This window comes from Rattus norvegicus, chromosome 10, assembly GCF_021556685.1.
Source record: "Rattus norvegicus strain SHRSP/BbbUtx chromosome 10, alternate assembly SHRSP_T2T, whole genome shotgun sequence".
NCBI classification, from domain to species: domain Eukaryota; kingdom Metazoa; phylum Chordata; class Mammalia; order Rodentia; family Muridae; genus Rattus; species Rattus norvegicus.
Genome location: NC_141543.1, coordinates 69,727,996 through 69,742,180, shown reverse-complemented (window position 1 = coordinate 69,742,180; position 14,185 = coordinate 69,727,996). Strand labels below are relative to the sequence as shown.

The window sequence follows — 14,185 nt, the reverse complement described above, 5'->3', positions numbered from 1 at the left end:
AATGTCTTATTGTAAAAGTTCCGCTTTGTCCTCTTAACCTTGTTTGTTTAGAGCACAATAAGGAGGGGAAGTGCAGCAAGGTGGGAGAGGGGAATGTGGCTAAGTGGAAGACCACTTGCTTAAATGTGGTTCAGTTCCCAGTACCAACAAACAAACAAACAAACAAACAAACAAAAAACAAAACAAACTTTAAGCGGTGGGCACAACACCTGTTATCTCAGCATTTGAGAAGCTGAGGCAGGAGGATTTCCAGGTTTGATACCAACTAATCGATGCAGCCAGAACCTGTCTCAAAGCAGTGTTGAGCAAAAGTTCCTTGGTGCAGAATCCCCCACTGGGCGCTCTGCCTAGCTTCTCTCGCGTCCCAGCGGGGCCACCCGGGCGCCTCCCCAGGTCCCGTGCGCGCGCTGTACCTGGCTGGGCCCACGCGACTGGCGACCTTCGGGCCAAAGATCCTGCGCAGGAAGCGACAGAGCCGCGGCCGGGCGGCGTCGCAAGCGCTGCTCAGACCCTCGCGCATAGCTGGGCCAGCGCTCCTCGCTGACGCTGTCCCTTTATCGCCGCGGAACCCCTCAGTGCCCGCCCCCGTAGCTCCCGCCCTCCTGCTGAGAGCAGAGCTCCGCTTCTAGTGGCCCAGGACAAGCAGGACCGCAGGAATGCCTGGTTTAGGTATTCCTCTCGCAGGGACAATAAGGATCGCTACCTAGACTCCCCCCTTCACCGGCTTATTTCCTCACTCCCTAACGAAATCCAAGCAAGAAGGCAAGTCTTTACTACCTCTGCTTTATGGCGGCAGAAGTTGGGGGACCAGAGAACACAACAGCCTAGGGCCACCTTCACCTCTGCTTCACTAGACCACTCCCAGGAAATGTTTTGTCCTTTCTCCCTGTTCCAGGTGGAGTAGGAAACCCTTGTGGCTGATGTTTCAGCAAATGAATCCCCAAGCCCAATTACAGTGTGAGGAGTAGGGATTTTTTGTTTTTGTTTTTGTTTTTGTTTGTTTTGTTTCTTTTTTTTTCTTTAACATTCTGAAACCCTTTGCTCTAAACTCCTAGATGGTCCCACATTTACCCTTTGTCTCTAAAACACACGTGTACACATGCATGGACACACCCTGCACACTTCTGAATCTCTTGTTTACACAAAGTTGAAAGCCAGCAGGAACAGGCTTTTTGGGTTGCATCGATTTGAAAATTATGTTTTAAAATAAAAATAAATAACGGGCTCCCGCTGCTTTCAGACTAAAATCCCCTTTGTAAGCTGCTTCCTTTTCCAGCAACATCCTCCTGCCACCTTTCCTGGGCAGTCCCATTTCGGCTGCTCCCCTTCCCCTAAGAAAGCCATCTGCAGCCCATTAGCCCCTCCGACCCCACAGCCAGGCCTTGCCCTTAGGAGAGTCAGCAACACATTCTCCTATTACCTCTCCCTTGCCTGACCCTTCCCCACACATAAACCTCTCTAAGGCTTCCCTTTGCCAAGACTGCCCCCAACTAGGGAGGAAGCTGTTGCTCCTCTCCACAACCTCCTGCAAGTTTCCTCCCTGACGGTAGCTACCGGATCTGCCGGTTCTCTTTCTCAGCCCAGTGCATAGTAGGTCCTCAGAGAAAGAGCACATAGACTGTAGAACTTGGAGTTAGCTCAAAGCTCAGCTCCTTTACTTTCTAGAGACTGACCTCTTGAGACAAGATAAAAGTAGTTCCCGCCTGGCTTTTGACATAGTATTAAGGGCACTCTAAATATCCGTGGCTGTATATGCAATTAATAAATGCTTCAGTCAGTCCATTGATTAAGTAGAAGGGCTTTGTTGACATGTGAACTGGCAGCATATTACCATGCCTCAAGTGTCCTTGTTAATGGGATGGAATCTCATTTGGGGCCTCCAGTGTGGCAACCGGGATGGTGGCTGTAAGCCAGCTGTCCAGTTTGAATGCCTGCTTTGCCACTTGCCAGCCATGAGATCTTAAGATGACTCAAGCATGGTGGACTTCTGTGTCCTCTTCCCTAAAGTGGGACGATCTGGCGCAGTCCCCTTCTGGATTGTCAGAGGGTGTGCCCCTCTTCTGGGCAGGATCAAGTCTCAGTTTGGTGACAGGTCATGGGCAGCTACCCAAGATTTTGGAGCAGGGGCATGACTTGTATGAAGTCAAGTTGGAGGGAAAGAGGTGTGGGGGCACCTGGATTCTGGGGGACAGAAGGCAGGGGTTGCAGAGAAAAACTGGATGAAGTCACAATATTTTGAGACTGAAGTGCTGTCCAGTTGGCTAGAGGCTCCGATGCCCTGCATAGGCACCCAAGCCCCAGGATTCCTGACAGCGGTGGTCCAGTCCCCTCCCACTTACTCTGCCTTTCACTCCTGGGCCATCTACCTCCTTATTCCTAACATAGTGACTTTTTTCCTGCAATGGAGGGAACGAAGGTTTGGAGGCTAAGGGACGTCACAAATACCACAGGATTAGGAAGTGGCAAAGCCACTTCCTTTTGCCTAACTCCCTTTCTAAACCTAGCAACACCAGGACAGGAAATTTTAGGGCCTCCCTGCTTACTGCCTCCAGGGGGCGCTGTTCACTGCAGTCTTGCCAATGTCTGAGCCAGGTACAGATGAGGCTTCAATGTGATTCTGTGTGTCACATTGCAAAGTAAGCTAGCCCGTCATCTTTCTACTTTAGTTAGCCTCAAGTCCTGGGCTGTGACTGTAGATTCCTAGTAGAATTCTCCTAGTTCTTCCATATACATTGCTGTTCAATTCTAAGATGCCCCAGGCCAACTTCAGAGTTCATCTCTGACATTAGCAGTCATGCAACCCAGACTTTGCCCTCCCAGAGCCTCATTTGCAGAATGAGATCATAGCAGAGGGCCCCATGGAGGTCAAGTTCAAAGAGTGTAGGTGCGTGCCTTGTTGTAGTCCTGGTGACAAAGAAGCCTCAGTAAATGGTGACAAACCCTTCTGTGACAGACACACTTCACTGTGCCTTATGTATATCTTAGTTCACTCCCCAGGATGTCCTCAGGTTAAGACACTTTGCAGACCTACCTGAGACTCAGGTGAACTTGCTCAAAGTCACACCGTCACTAAGCACATCCTTGGCATCCTTCAGTTGTCTAATAGTCAAAATATCTAACAACTGGTGAGGTACCTCAGGACATTACCACTGAGCTGACCACTAGCCTCTCCAGCCTCTATTCTCAAATATATCCCCCTCTCTTCTTCTTCCAGAGCGTCCAGACTCTCTCAGGAGCAGCACCAGATTTCAGTAGAGAATTCGGGGCCTTGGAGACCAGATTCTCGGGGGACTGGGAACAGATTGGGGCAGCAGGGGCCTGGCAGCCCTGAGGAGACAGCCAGAGAGAGGTTGCTTACCTGGGAATAGCACCTGGGGTTTTCTCCACGTTGTTGTTAATGTCCTTTTCCTCTTTCAGGTCACCTTGGTAGGATTTGACTCTGAAGAGAAACTTCCAGGGGCAAGCCATGTCTGTGACTTTGTGCTTCTGCACCAACTCTGCTGTTCTCCGTGGGGCTGAGGAAGGGGAGGGAGGTTGTGAGGTGAGGTTGAAGAAGTGCCTAATAGAACAGGGCCTTTTCACAGGTGCTAAAGTCCAGAGAATGGAGACAGAGCCTTGCTAAGGCTCAGCTAGGGCTTGCACAGTCACTGTTCCCAGCTACTGTCCCCATGAAGCTAAGCCTAGCTAAGGTTAGCATGGTCGCTCTCTCTCCCCTTGCTTGCACTCTGGGTTTTTATTTGGGGTTGAAATCTTGTGGGATAGACTCCTGTTCTGCAAAGATATATAACAAACTAAAGGGATGACTTGGGATGCCACACAGCCACCTACCAATGACAGCAAACACCCAAAAGCCCCCTTAGGAGAATCCAGTTACTCTGGGCAGGATTTACTTCTTGGCCTCCAGCAAAGTGGGCCCGCAGGAGCTGGGATCACTAAAGCATCTGCCTGACCCTGTCTGCCACCTGCTCATGAGAGGTAACCTTCCCTCTGGACCTGCACTTGGGGCTGGCACTCAAGTCCTGGCCACTTTTCCTTTGATTTGGGGGTGATCATGCATCCTAAGCGAAGGACACTATATCACGTGTTCCTTCTTTGTTATTTGAGAAGTCAATGATTTGTGTGTGTGTGTGTGTGTGTGTGTGTGTGTGTGTGTGTGTGTGAGAGAGAGAGAGAGAGAGAGAGAGAGAGAGAGAGAGAGAGAGAGAATTGAACTCTCAAGAGTTGAGGTTATATCTTTTAGAAAATGACAAGAAAAAGAAAGAGAAACTTCCCTGGGGGACGGGCGGGAATCTGACATCTCTGTAGCCAATGTCCTCCCAGAGGAAAGATACACTTGGAAGATAGAAATGGGGACAAGAACACACATAAGGGGGCTGGTGAACCTCAAGGTCCTGGTGACCTGGATCTTGCCCTGACTTTTTCTAGCTACTCATCTAAACCAAGTTAGCTAACCGAAACTCATTTCTTCACCCCTGAAATGGGATTAACAATGTCCCCCTTATCAGACCTGGGGTGGGTAAGGGGTACATCTCACAGAGATTAGCAAAATAAGCTATGTGCATTAAAAGTTCTCAGCAGGGCATCCCCTCCCCCCAACTCTGAACTTTCTAGAAAGTTTATTCTCTGTAGTGTAATCACCACAGCAAACATTTGCAGAGAAGAAATCTGACCACATGCGTGGTGGTTCAACTGGCAGACCCTCCTGTGGTCGCTCTTCCCACACCTTTCACATTAGCCTCAGTCCGGCCACAAAAGGGTCGGGGCGGAAAGCCTAGTTTTCTGAGCTTTCTCAAACAGGAAGACACCCCTGAGAGCAGCTGTCCCCAATACAAGACTCACCTTGTAGTTGACTAGGCTAACAAGACCCAAGCCTGAGGAACCTCAGAAGCGTCTCTAAAAGTCCAGTCCCCTCACCAAGGTGGCTGAGAAGTTTCAAACCAGCGACACTGTGTCCCGTGGGGCCAGAGTCTCAGTCTTCAACTCCCTGTAAAGCTGTGGCCCTGACAGTAGCCATCAGGTATTTATACCCATCCACGCTCTGCAGAGCTGTTTTGCATAAAGTCACTGTTCCCAAAGGGAGAGTCCCCAGTAGGGTGTGCAAGTTAGCTCATTCGCGATGGACACTCCTAGTCTGTATGCATTATTACGTCACTCTGTGGTGTATCTTCGGTGAGGCCACCTCTTCCTGGTCCCCAGTCCAAGGCAATGGTCCCTTGGCAGCGAGTGGCCTCTTGAAAACTGGGACTCACTAGGAGGGAGGCTTTTCTTAGCTGCACCACAGACCCTGGCTTGCAGCTGCTGGGGATTTTGTTCTGGGCATGGAGCACTCTGGTTCATTTCTGTCTGTTCTCTCATTTGCAGTTTGTAGCAGAAGTCCAGAAATCTGTGGATTACTGGCAGTGTGGATCATGCCGGAAAAAAAGTCCAGGTTCCAAATGACCAGTGCGGTTAGATGGTGCCAATATTCCAACACGCCCAGGAACCATTCATCGGGAGGTTTTCTAGAAAGGCAAGCTGTGGCACAGCGGGGCCCCTGGGATGCTGTCTGACCCTCATTTTCCCCACTACTAGTAAATTAGTTTGGGCAGCATAGTGGGTAGGGCTGTGCTGAGAGAAGCCTTTTTTCCCCCCACAGCGGAATTAAGTGTGACTTCTTATATACAGAATTATAATACCCTACCTAGGTCTGGTGGCACACGCCTTTACTTCCAGGATTCAGGAGGCAGAGAAAGACAGATCCCTGAGTTTGGGCCAGTCTGATCTACAGAGTGAGTTCTAGGACAAACTAGGGCTACATAGAAAAACCCTGTTTTGAAAAACAAACAAAAACGAGCAAATTATAATTTCCTACAACGATTCATACATGGCATGGGATTTTCCATTATGAAAGTGAAATATTGACAGTATTAGGGGAAAAGGAACAAACAGAGAGAGGGAAAATCCCCCTGGCATATCCCGCCAGGGTCCACTCATCATCCCATGGTTCCCAAATTCAGCTCAGCCTCGTGTTTTGCCTTTGTCTAAGGTACACCAAGTAAGAGTCACCCAAAAAGTGTGTGGTGTGGCCTCAAAAGTTGAGCGAACAAATAGACTGTTGAGTGAATAAATGAGTTACAAATCAAGTGGCTGGGCTGGGGAGATGGCTGAGTCGTCAAAGTGCTTGCCTTGCACGTACAAGGACCTAAGTTCAAACGCTGGGCGTGGGTTGGTGAGATAGTTCAGCAGGTTAAGGAACTTACCCGCAAGTTTGGCGATCTGAGTTGGATTCCTGGAACCTACACGGTGGAAGGAGAAAACAAACTCCCATAAATTGTCCCCTGACCTCCACATGTGTACCACTGAGCATGCATGCATGCATGCACACACACGCCCCCTCCCCCCACACATACCAGTCAATTGGTCAGTGATAAAATGCTGGGTGTGGTGACACACACTTATAATAAGATCTAGGGAGGGAGGCAAAGACAGGAATATGCCTGGGTTTTGCTGGTCAGCCAGCTAGCCTACTAGGCAGGTTTCGGACTGGTGAGAGATGGTGGGTGGCTGAGAGACGAGAGCTGAGGTTGTCTTCTAGCTCCTACAAATACTTGCACACTCTCATATACACATATGCACACACACACGCACACACACACACACGCGCTCACGCACACACAGAGCTTATGAATTTCAGTATATCAAAGTCGACCTCCCTTCAGGCTTCATCCAGGAAAGCCACCCCCACCCCCACCCCCACCCCAATACTTGGAAAAGACTGAGCTTCTAATGGGGAGCGTGAAGTCTAGAAAAAAGAATGGACGATTAAAGTTTAGAGTGATGTGGATGGCCTGCCCCTGAAGAAGCTTGGTCCACACTGCTCAGAGGATGGATACATACAGGAGCAACTACACTAGGTTTAGAAGTTTGCCACAATGGGACCCCTAGCCCCTGTTAATGCTTCCAAATATTACAGCTATGCCTGCGACAAATTATATGAATCAACCCCTGGACTCTGTGAAACAGATACTATAACTTTCCATCTGTAGAACCTTCCGGAGTCTCATCTACTTTGCTTTGGAATACTTGGCTGAATTTTGTTATTTAATAGGTCCAAAATATCTGTTCTTGTGGCAAGAGATTTGGGGCTATGAGCAGCGAGGCTCCTGGATGTGTGTGGAGTATCCTTGTCTCAACACTGTGCCCTGTTGGCCCTCTTAGACACGTACATCTGGGAGGTGGGGGGCATCTACCTGGCCTTGTCCTGTGCTGCTAGTGTCCCTCAACAAGAAACCTAGGCTTGTGTGAAGCTCACTACCCAAAGCACAGTGCTTAGGGCTGCCTTTCTGTGGTGACTAGCCATGGCCTTTTGACTCTTCACTCTCTGGAGGCAAGAGACCCAGTGGCCTGGAGGTTAGGTGAGCCTGTGTTGTTACCTGAATGGTGGATGCCAGCTAGGGCTCTGATGGGCTGGCTCAGGGTAAGGGCTTGGTGACCATTTCTCCTTTTTACCAGTCTCTTTTGCATTTTGGTCATGTACCAGCTTTTGGAATGCTAGCCGCAATGTCTCCTCTGGTGCTTTTCCAACACACCTTCCAGCAACCGTGGTGACTGATGCAGGGGACAGGACTTGGGTCCTGATGACTGTGTCCCCTGAGCACCAGGCTTTAAGGACATATCTGGACAAACCTGAAGGGTCCTGGATTCTAGCGACAGTTCCACCTCAGATCAACTGTGTAGGCTCAGAAAAGCTCCACTCTACACTGGACCATTCCCATGACAAAGAGTGACAGCAACCACTCGCCTGTCACATCACTGGCCACCAGTTCACCTCTCTCTTTTGTGTGTGTGACCTGGGAGTTGAACTCAGGGTCTTCTCCATGCTAAGTGAGCATTCTATCGCTGAGAGACATCCCTAGATCGTGTTTGTACTGTCTGTTTTTCTGTCCCCTCTATGCCCAGGTAGGACTTGACCTTCCTGTCCTCCTAAGTAACCCATACACAGGCCAGTGTGGTCACTACAAAGCCAAGGACGGCCTTGAAGCTTTGTCTTCCTGCCCCACCTCCTGAGGGCTGAGATTATCGTGTGCGGCCATTTCCAGCTGGTGTGGAGCGCTGGATAGATCCTAAGGCCTCATCCATTCCAGGCAAGCCCTCTACCTACTGAACCACAGCTCAGCCCCTCCTCCCAAATACTTTAAATCATTTCTAGATGATTTTTAACACCAAATTCGGAATAAATGACACGTGTCATATTGCTATACCATATTATTTAGGGATTAGTGTCTGTATGTGTTCACTAGAGATACAGTTTAAATTTTTCTCTTTTTGGTCAACAGTTGGTAGATTCTGGGAATGGGAAAGCCATGGAGGCAAGAACACACTCTGTTCAGGGTGTTCTGTGGACAGCCCCGCGATTCCACTGTTGAACATAAAGAGGAGGAGAGTAAAAAAAAAATATCAATAAGGACCACGGTGGCACAGAGAGGTTGAGAGACTCACCACAGTCACAAAGCATCCAGCCTGTGAGGCAGAAGACACCATGAGTTTCTGCTACACCCCCCCCCACGTGCTTCTGTCAGCAGGTCCAAGGCTGATGGAGATTATCACGGGTTCCCCTCTCCCAACTGCCCACAGCTTCTGGGCCTGAAAAGCCACCTTCCCTTGGCGCTGCTCACCCAACAGGCAGCATTCCTGGGCCTCTCCCGATGATGGATACAGCAGGTGAGCTCTGCGGGGGCAAAATCCAAGTGCACTTTGAAGGGCAGGTGGAGAAAGGTAGGCCCCTTGTGGGTAGCAGTAGGAGCCCCAACGTAGACAGCCAGGGAGAAATGCCCTCCTCCCCCACCACCTAGGCATCTCAGGCATGGCACCAATAACACCCAAACTGTGGAGTCCTTCAGCCCCTCCATCCTAGGGTAGGTGTCTATCGAATAAAATGGATCTGTCCCTGACAGGATCTGGAGGTGACATGTGCTAGCCCTCTGTGATCAGCAGCTTCAAAGTTCCTTCTGGAAAAAAAAATTAAAAAAAAAAAAAAACCCACACAGCAGCCAGAGGGCTGATGAGATACCTCAGCAGTTAAGAGTATGTATTTGCTCTACAAGAGAACCTAAGTTCGAATTCCAGCCGTCATCTGAGCTAGCTCATAGCCACCTGTAACTCCAGCTCCAGGAGATCTGACTCCCCTAGCTTTCGTGAACACCTGACCTCATGTACAGATACCCCCACCCATAAATATAATCTAAAACAAAAACAAACCAGGGGCCACATAGCTAAGACTTGCTGAGCAGGGCACTTAAAGGTCCCTGCCCTTTCGACGTGGCAGTTCTTTCAGAGCTACTGTGACTAGTCTCACGTAATGTTGAGAATTGGGGAAGTCAGGCAAAGTCCCAGTTCATAACTAGTGTCTTTTCTTTTCCCTCTCCAACCTCTCAAATATATTCTGAGAGACAGGACAAGACCCGAAGGTAACTTGGGTTCAAGGCCTGCACCCTGGTACCCCTCAACTGCCTCTCTTGGCATAACCCCTAGGTAATAATTTTCAATCGTTGGAATGCTTACACGCTCCATGTCCTGAATGCTGCCAAGGGAATATAGCTAAGCCTGGCTTTCCACTCATTGTTGAGCCCTCTACCCACAGCTGCTGCTGTTCCCCTGATTTCATAAAAGGAACGTGGAAAGTGGGCCACTGGCCCAACATACTTAGCTTATAGCGGTAGAGTTGAGGCTTAACTCAGATCTGAGGCCTAGGATCCTTGCTGACGCCCAGAGGACTTCCTGACTTGTGTGTCCACTTCACTGCAAGAGTTCACACAGTAGAGGTGAGACTGAGAGAGTGGTAACAGCTAAGTGGATCTGCCTAATGTGCCTCCATTGGTGGCAGTTCTGTGTGACACTGTAAAGAGAAATGCTGGCAGGCAGAGTCCTTATTCAGGTGGGGGACAAAGGAGCTGCCTCCCAGAGCCTGCCTTGGCAAAGTACTACCCTCACTTTCAATTTGCAGAGGGATCTGCACCCCTAGACAAGTGGGGACTGAGTCCCTGAGGGGAGAAGGAGCAGATCCAGGATTCAAACCTAGAACTGTGTGTGTATTTATGGGAAGCCTGTAAAGACACACTCAGCATGGTCATCTCCTTGAATCCTCTTGGTGAAACTGGAAGGCTGTGCAGGCTTTCTGCCCATGCTACCCAGGCCTCAAGAGGAAGAGCATCTGCCATGGTCATCCAGTTTTCCCATGGTTCTAGCAGTGTTCCACTCAAATGACACCTGTGATCAACACACTGCTTGACCATGGCATGATACCCAGTCTCAGGACAACAGGTAAGGTTATATTATTGTCCCATTTTGTAGGAGGGGGAAACACTGAGGCTCGGGGAGCAGGAGAGTCTGCTGGTTCACAGATCACAGATGAATATTTCACACTCCAACGTCAGGGCATTCACAGATGATCCTCTGTGAGGCACTGTACCCCTGTGACCCTTGGTCTCAGGCTATACCACTCAGATGCCCTTAAGAACAGGTACAATCCACACCTGAAATTCTTCTTCACTTGTTTGTTTGGTAAGTTGGTCTATTGAGACAAGGTCTCATGTAGCCCAGGCTGGCCTGGAACTCATTATGTACCAAGGGTGATCTTGAACAATCCCAGCACTTGGGAGGTAGATGCAGAAAGATTGCTGTGAGTTCAAGGCCAACCTAAACTACACAGCAAGACCCTATCTTAACAACATCAGCAGCAGCAACAACAAAAGAGGGTTTGTGAACCTGCAGAGTCTTCTTGAAGGCCATGTCACATGGTCCTCAGGTTGCCTACTGGCTTCCAGAGCATCCCTAGCTCAGACCAGCCACAGCAGTCAGCAGTGGTGCCATAGCTGGCTGCCTGACATTTCTGTAAGCATTGCCATTTGGCTCCTCTGTGCAGATGGCCCAAGAGCTCACTGTGGCCTATGTTCCAGTCCCGCCCTGCAGGTAAACCTGGCTGAATCCCTCCATCCCAGCCCCAGCTTCAGTTTCTTCAACTGAAAAAGTAGAACCGGCAAGCTTCCATGAGGGACTTAGGGGACTAAATGAGGTGAGGGCTCCCAGGTCCTAGTTTCTGTCCCCAGATCCTCTTGTGAGGCTCCTTCCCACTGCTTTCTTCTCTCAGCCTCCTGGATGCCTGCACCACATGGGTAACTGGTGGCACAGCTGTGGTATACAGCTGCCTACGGTGTACTGTGAACACCCCTGCACACAGTAGGCACTCAGCAGATTCCCCGACTGATGACATAATTTTGGGGTCAGCATGTGAGCATGCCTTAGCTTCTTCGTGGTCAGATAACAGCTTTCTCACAGAATGATCAATGATCCCAAAGCAATACAAAGGGGACATAAGTGACATGTGGCATATTAATTTTTGATAATTGAAATATCTCTTGATGTGATGATCGTTGTCTCTGGCAATTGACTGGTTCTGCACTTATAGAAGAAGACAGTTTAGCCCAGGCTTGGTGGCAAAAACCTATAATCTCAGCACTAGGAAGCTAAGGCAAGAGGTTGGTGTCATGGCTGTCTTCAACCTTCCGTAAGTGGCAATGCGTACTTGACTTTTCCGTAAGTGGCTATGCCTCGTTAGTTGTCTTGCGTGAACCCTCTGAGCTTCCTTGTTGTCAGTTAAGAGCCTCTGAAGTTCTTCCAGGATGGGATAAATGTCTCAAAAAAACAATGACAAATGCTTTTCAGCGATATAGTTACCTAAGGGGTTGACAAGACGGTTTAAGAAACAAAGGTGCTTTCAGCTAAGCCTGAGAACCTGAGTTTGATCCCCAGATCCCATGGTGGAAGGAAAGAATTGACTTCTGAAGGTTGCCCTGTGGTCTATATGCATACACACACACACACACACACACACACACACACACACACACACACACACACACACACCTATACTCACACATACAAACACACCTACATGTGTGCACATACACACGTACATACAAACACCTATATACACAAATACACATATACACACTTATACATACACACATCTACACATACATACATATACACCTGTACATACATATACATGCACACACCTATAACACACAAACACATCTATACACAAAGACACACACACATCTATGCATACAGATGTGTACTCACAGGAACACATAAATAAAGGAAATGCAGAAATGCCTAATTATGAAAACAGGATGCCAGGGGGAAGTAGAGGAAACATTTCCACACTTGTGTGACCTATGCGTGTCATGTGTCCCACTTCAACCCATCCTACTCATCTGTCAAAAGGGGAAAAGGCACTGCATAGCAACTTTTAAAGGAGCTTTCTGACTCATTTAGGAGCCCCATACCTGCCCTCCCTTTCTGGGCAGCAGCCTCTGAGCCCATGTCATCTGTTGGATGACCAGCCACTGGCCTGAGTCACACAAACTTTTGCAACCAAAGTCTCCTTTTTTGTCATCTTAGACGACTTGGCGTTGGTGGAAGAGGTGGGGTTTTTGTTGGAAATGCCCAGGCAGCTATCCTGGGCTCAGTAGCCCAGGGTGGACCAGGAGGTGGTTAATTCTTGCTTGTTAAGTCCCTAGACTGTTGCGTGCTGCTGGCACGGACTGCTACAGACTGTATGTGGCAGGCAGCCTGACAGCTAGTGGCAGGGGTTCAGCCAGGTATGCCTCTAAGGGCTAATTTCTTTTATTTTATTTCAGTGCTGTGATCAAACTCACAGATTCACATCAGGTAGATGGTGAGTGCTCTGTCCCCAGCTAAGGGCCAGTTTCTTATCAACACCCCACCCCATCAGCTCTCTTGCCTGCTCTCCACTGGCCCTCAAGGTTGAGGACTAGTAACCAGGTGACATCTGAGGTTTGAAGGCTCAAGGTCAGGTGCAGGTAGGGTATCTGGAAGGTAAAAATGGTAGGGGAGTGGGAAACGGGGTGGAAACATATAGTCAGGAGGGGTGCAATGTAGACCATCTACCAACAGGCAGACAGAGTGCAGCCCACAAGGAAGGGATGCGGTGCACAGGACTGAGTGGTCCCGTCTTCAGGGTGGCATTGGCCTTTGTTTCCAACCATTCTAGAGCATCATAGACGTAGGCTGATGCAGGGACCGCTAATTCCTCAAGGCCTGCTGTGGACAGACCTGCCTTCTGTGGTTTTGGAAAAGCCCTCCAGCAGAGACACAGGTAGTGGGGTGCTGGCAAGGTGTTGGAATGTGAGCTGTGAACAAAGCTACAGGTAGCCTAGGGTTAGACCTGATGATGTAAAGGAACTGGGTGGCTATGGATCGACGTAGACAGGTTGTATGTTCCCAACTGTGCAGGCTCCTTTTGTCCTCAGAGCCTTGGGAGGTCCCTATCTGTAATAGGCACACTAGCAGGAAGAGTGTAAACCCTTCGTCTGCAGCCCCAGTACAGTCCAACATGGGTGCTCCTGCTTTACCGTGGAAGCCTCCAGTTCCATGATAAAATACAAAAGCAAATGAAATGGAAGGAAGGGAGCTTGAGGTCTGAAATGCCCTGCTAGCAGCCTCACGGGGCTTCTGCATGGGGGAGGGGGTGGCAAGAGCGTGGCTAAGATCCCTGGGAAAGAGCAAAGAATGCCTTCGCCAGCTTCATGCGCCTTTAGTGAATGGCAGCTCCAGGGTCAAGAGCCTACCTGTCTGTCGCACGTGGCATGCAAATTTCACCATGGAACGAGGGAGCTTGCTACACCTATGGCCTCTTGTGGTGGTTATGGCTTGAAGGCCTCAGTAACAGGCTTGATGACCACTCCCTGATCCATGCAGCAAATCTACCTATGCTATTACAGAGCAATGTCTGGGGCCAGGAGGACGAAGTCTCTCTGCGCCTTGGGGAGGAGGGGCTTGTTGACCGGTACTCTGCTTAGAAGGAGGTACATTCCTGTCTGGGCAGGATAAAAATGGGAGGGAGAAGAGGCTGTAATCCCCCTTGGAGACAAAGGACTCTTCAGGACTTAATTAAAATGCCCATCAAAGACTAGCCAAGACAGGGGTTATGGATGAAATGAAGCTAGTTGGAGTGAACATGTTCCAAGTCAATTTCATTCCAGGGGCACCCCTGGGGTTCTGACACTAGAGAGGCCCAATCCATCCTCAGTTCTATCTCTTCTGCCACAGCAGGTGGGGGAAGGGCTTCTGAAGATGTCCAGTTCCTGTTTAAATAGCTGGAGAGTTCAAACTTTGGGTTCTC

At 49.4% G+C, this 14,185-nt stretch overlaps 1 protein-coding gene across 5 annotated transcripts in view; it reads right to left on the bottom strand.

Annotated features, from left to right (window-relative positions):
* Positions 1-5,084, bottom strand: part of Nos2 (nitric oxide synthase 2) — a 36,036-nt gene extending 30,952 nt beyond the window's left edge. For 3 of the 5 annotated variants that reach the window (XR_015630236.1, XM_087569762.1, XM_087569761.1), the window contains exons 1-2: positions 4,840-5,084; positions 3,359-3,515 (exon numbers count right to left, since the gene is read on the bottom strand). Coding sequence is in view for 4 of the 5 variants with exons in the window: in XM_087569762.1 (XP_087425888.1) it covers positions 3,359-3,468 (110 nt within the window). In the remaining variant the exon portion in view is untranslated. 5 annotated transcript variants of the gene reach the window in all.
* Between the last annotated feature and the right edge of the window lie 9,101 nt (positions 5,085-14,185).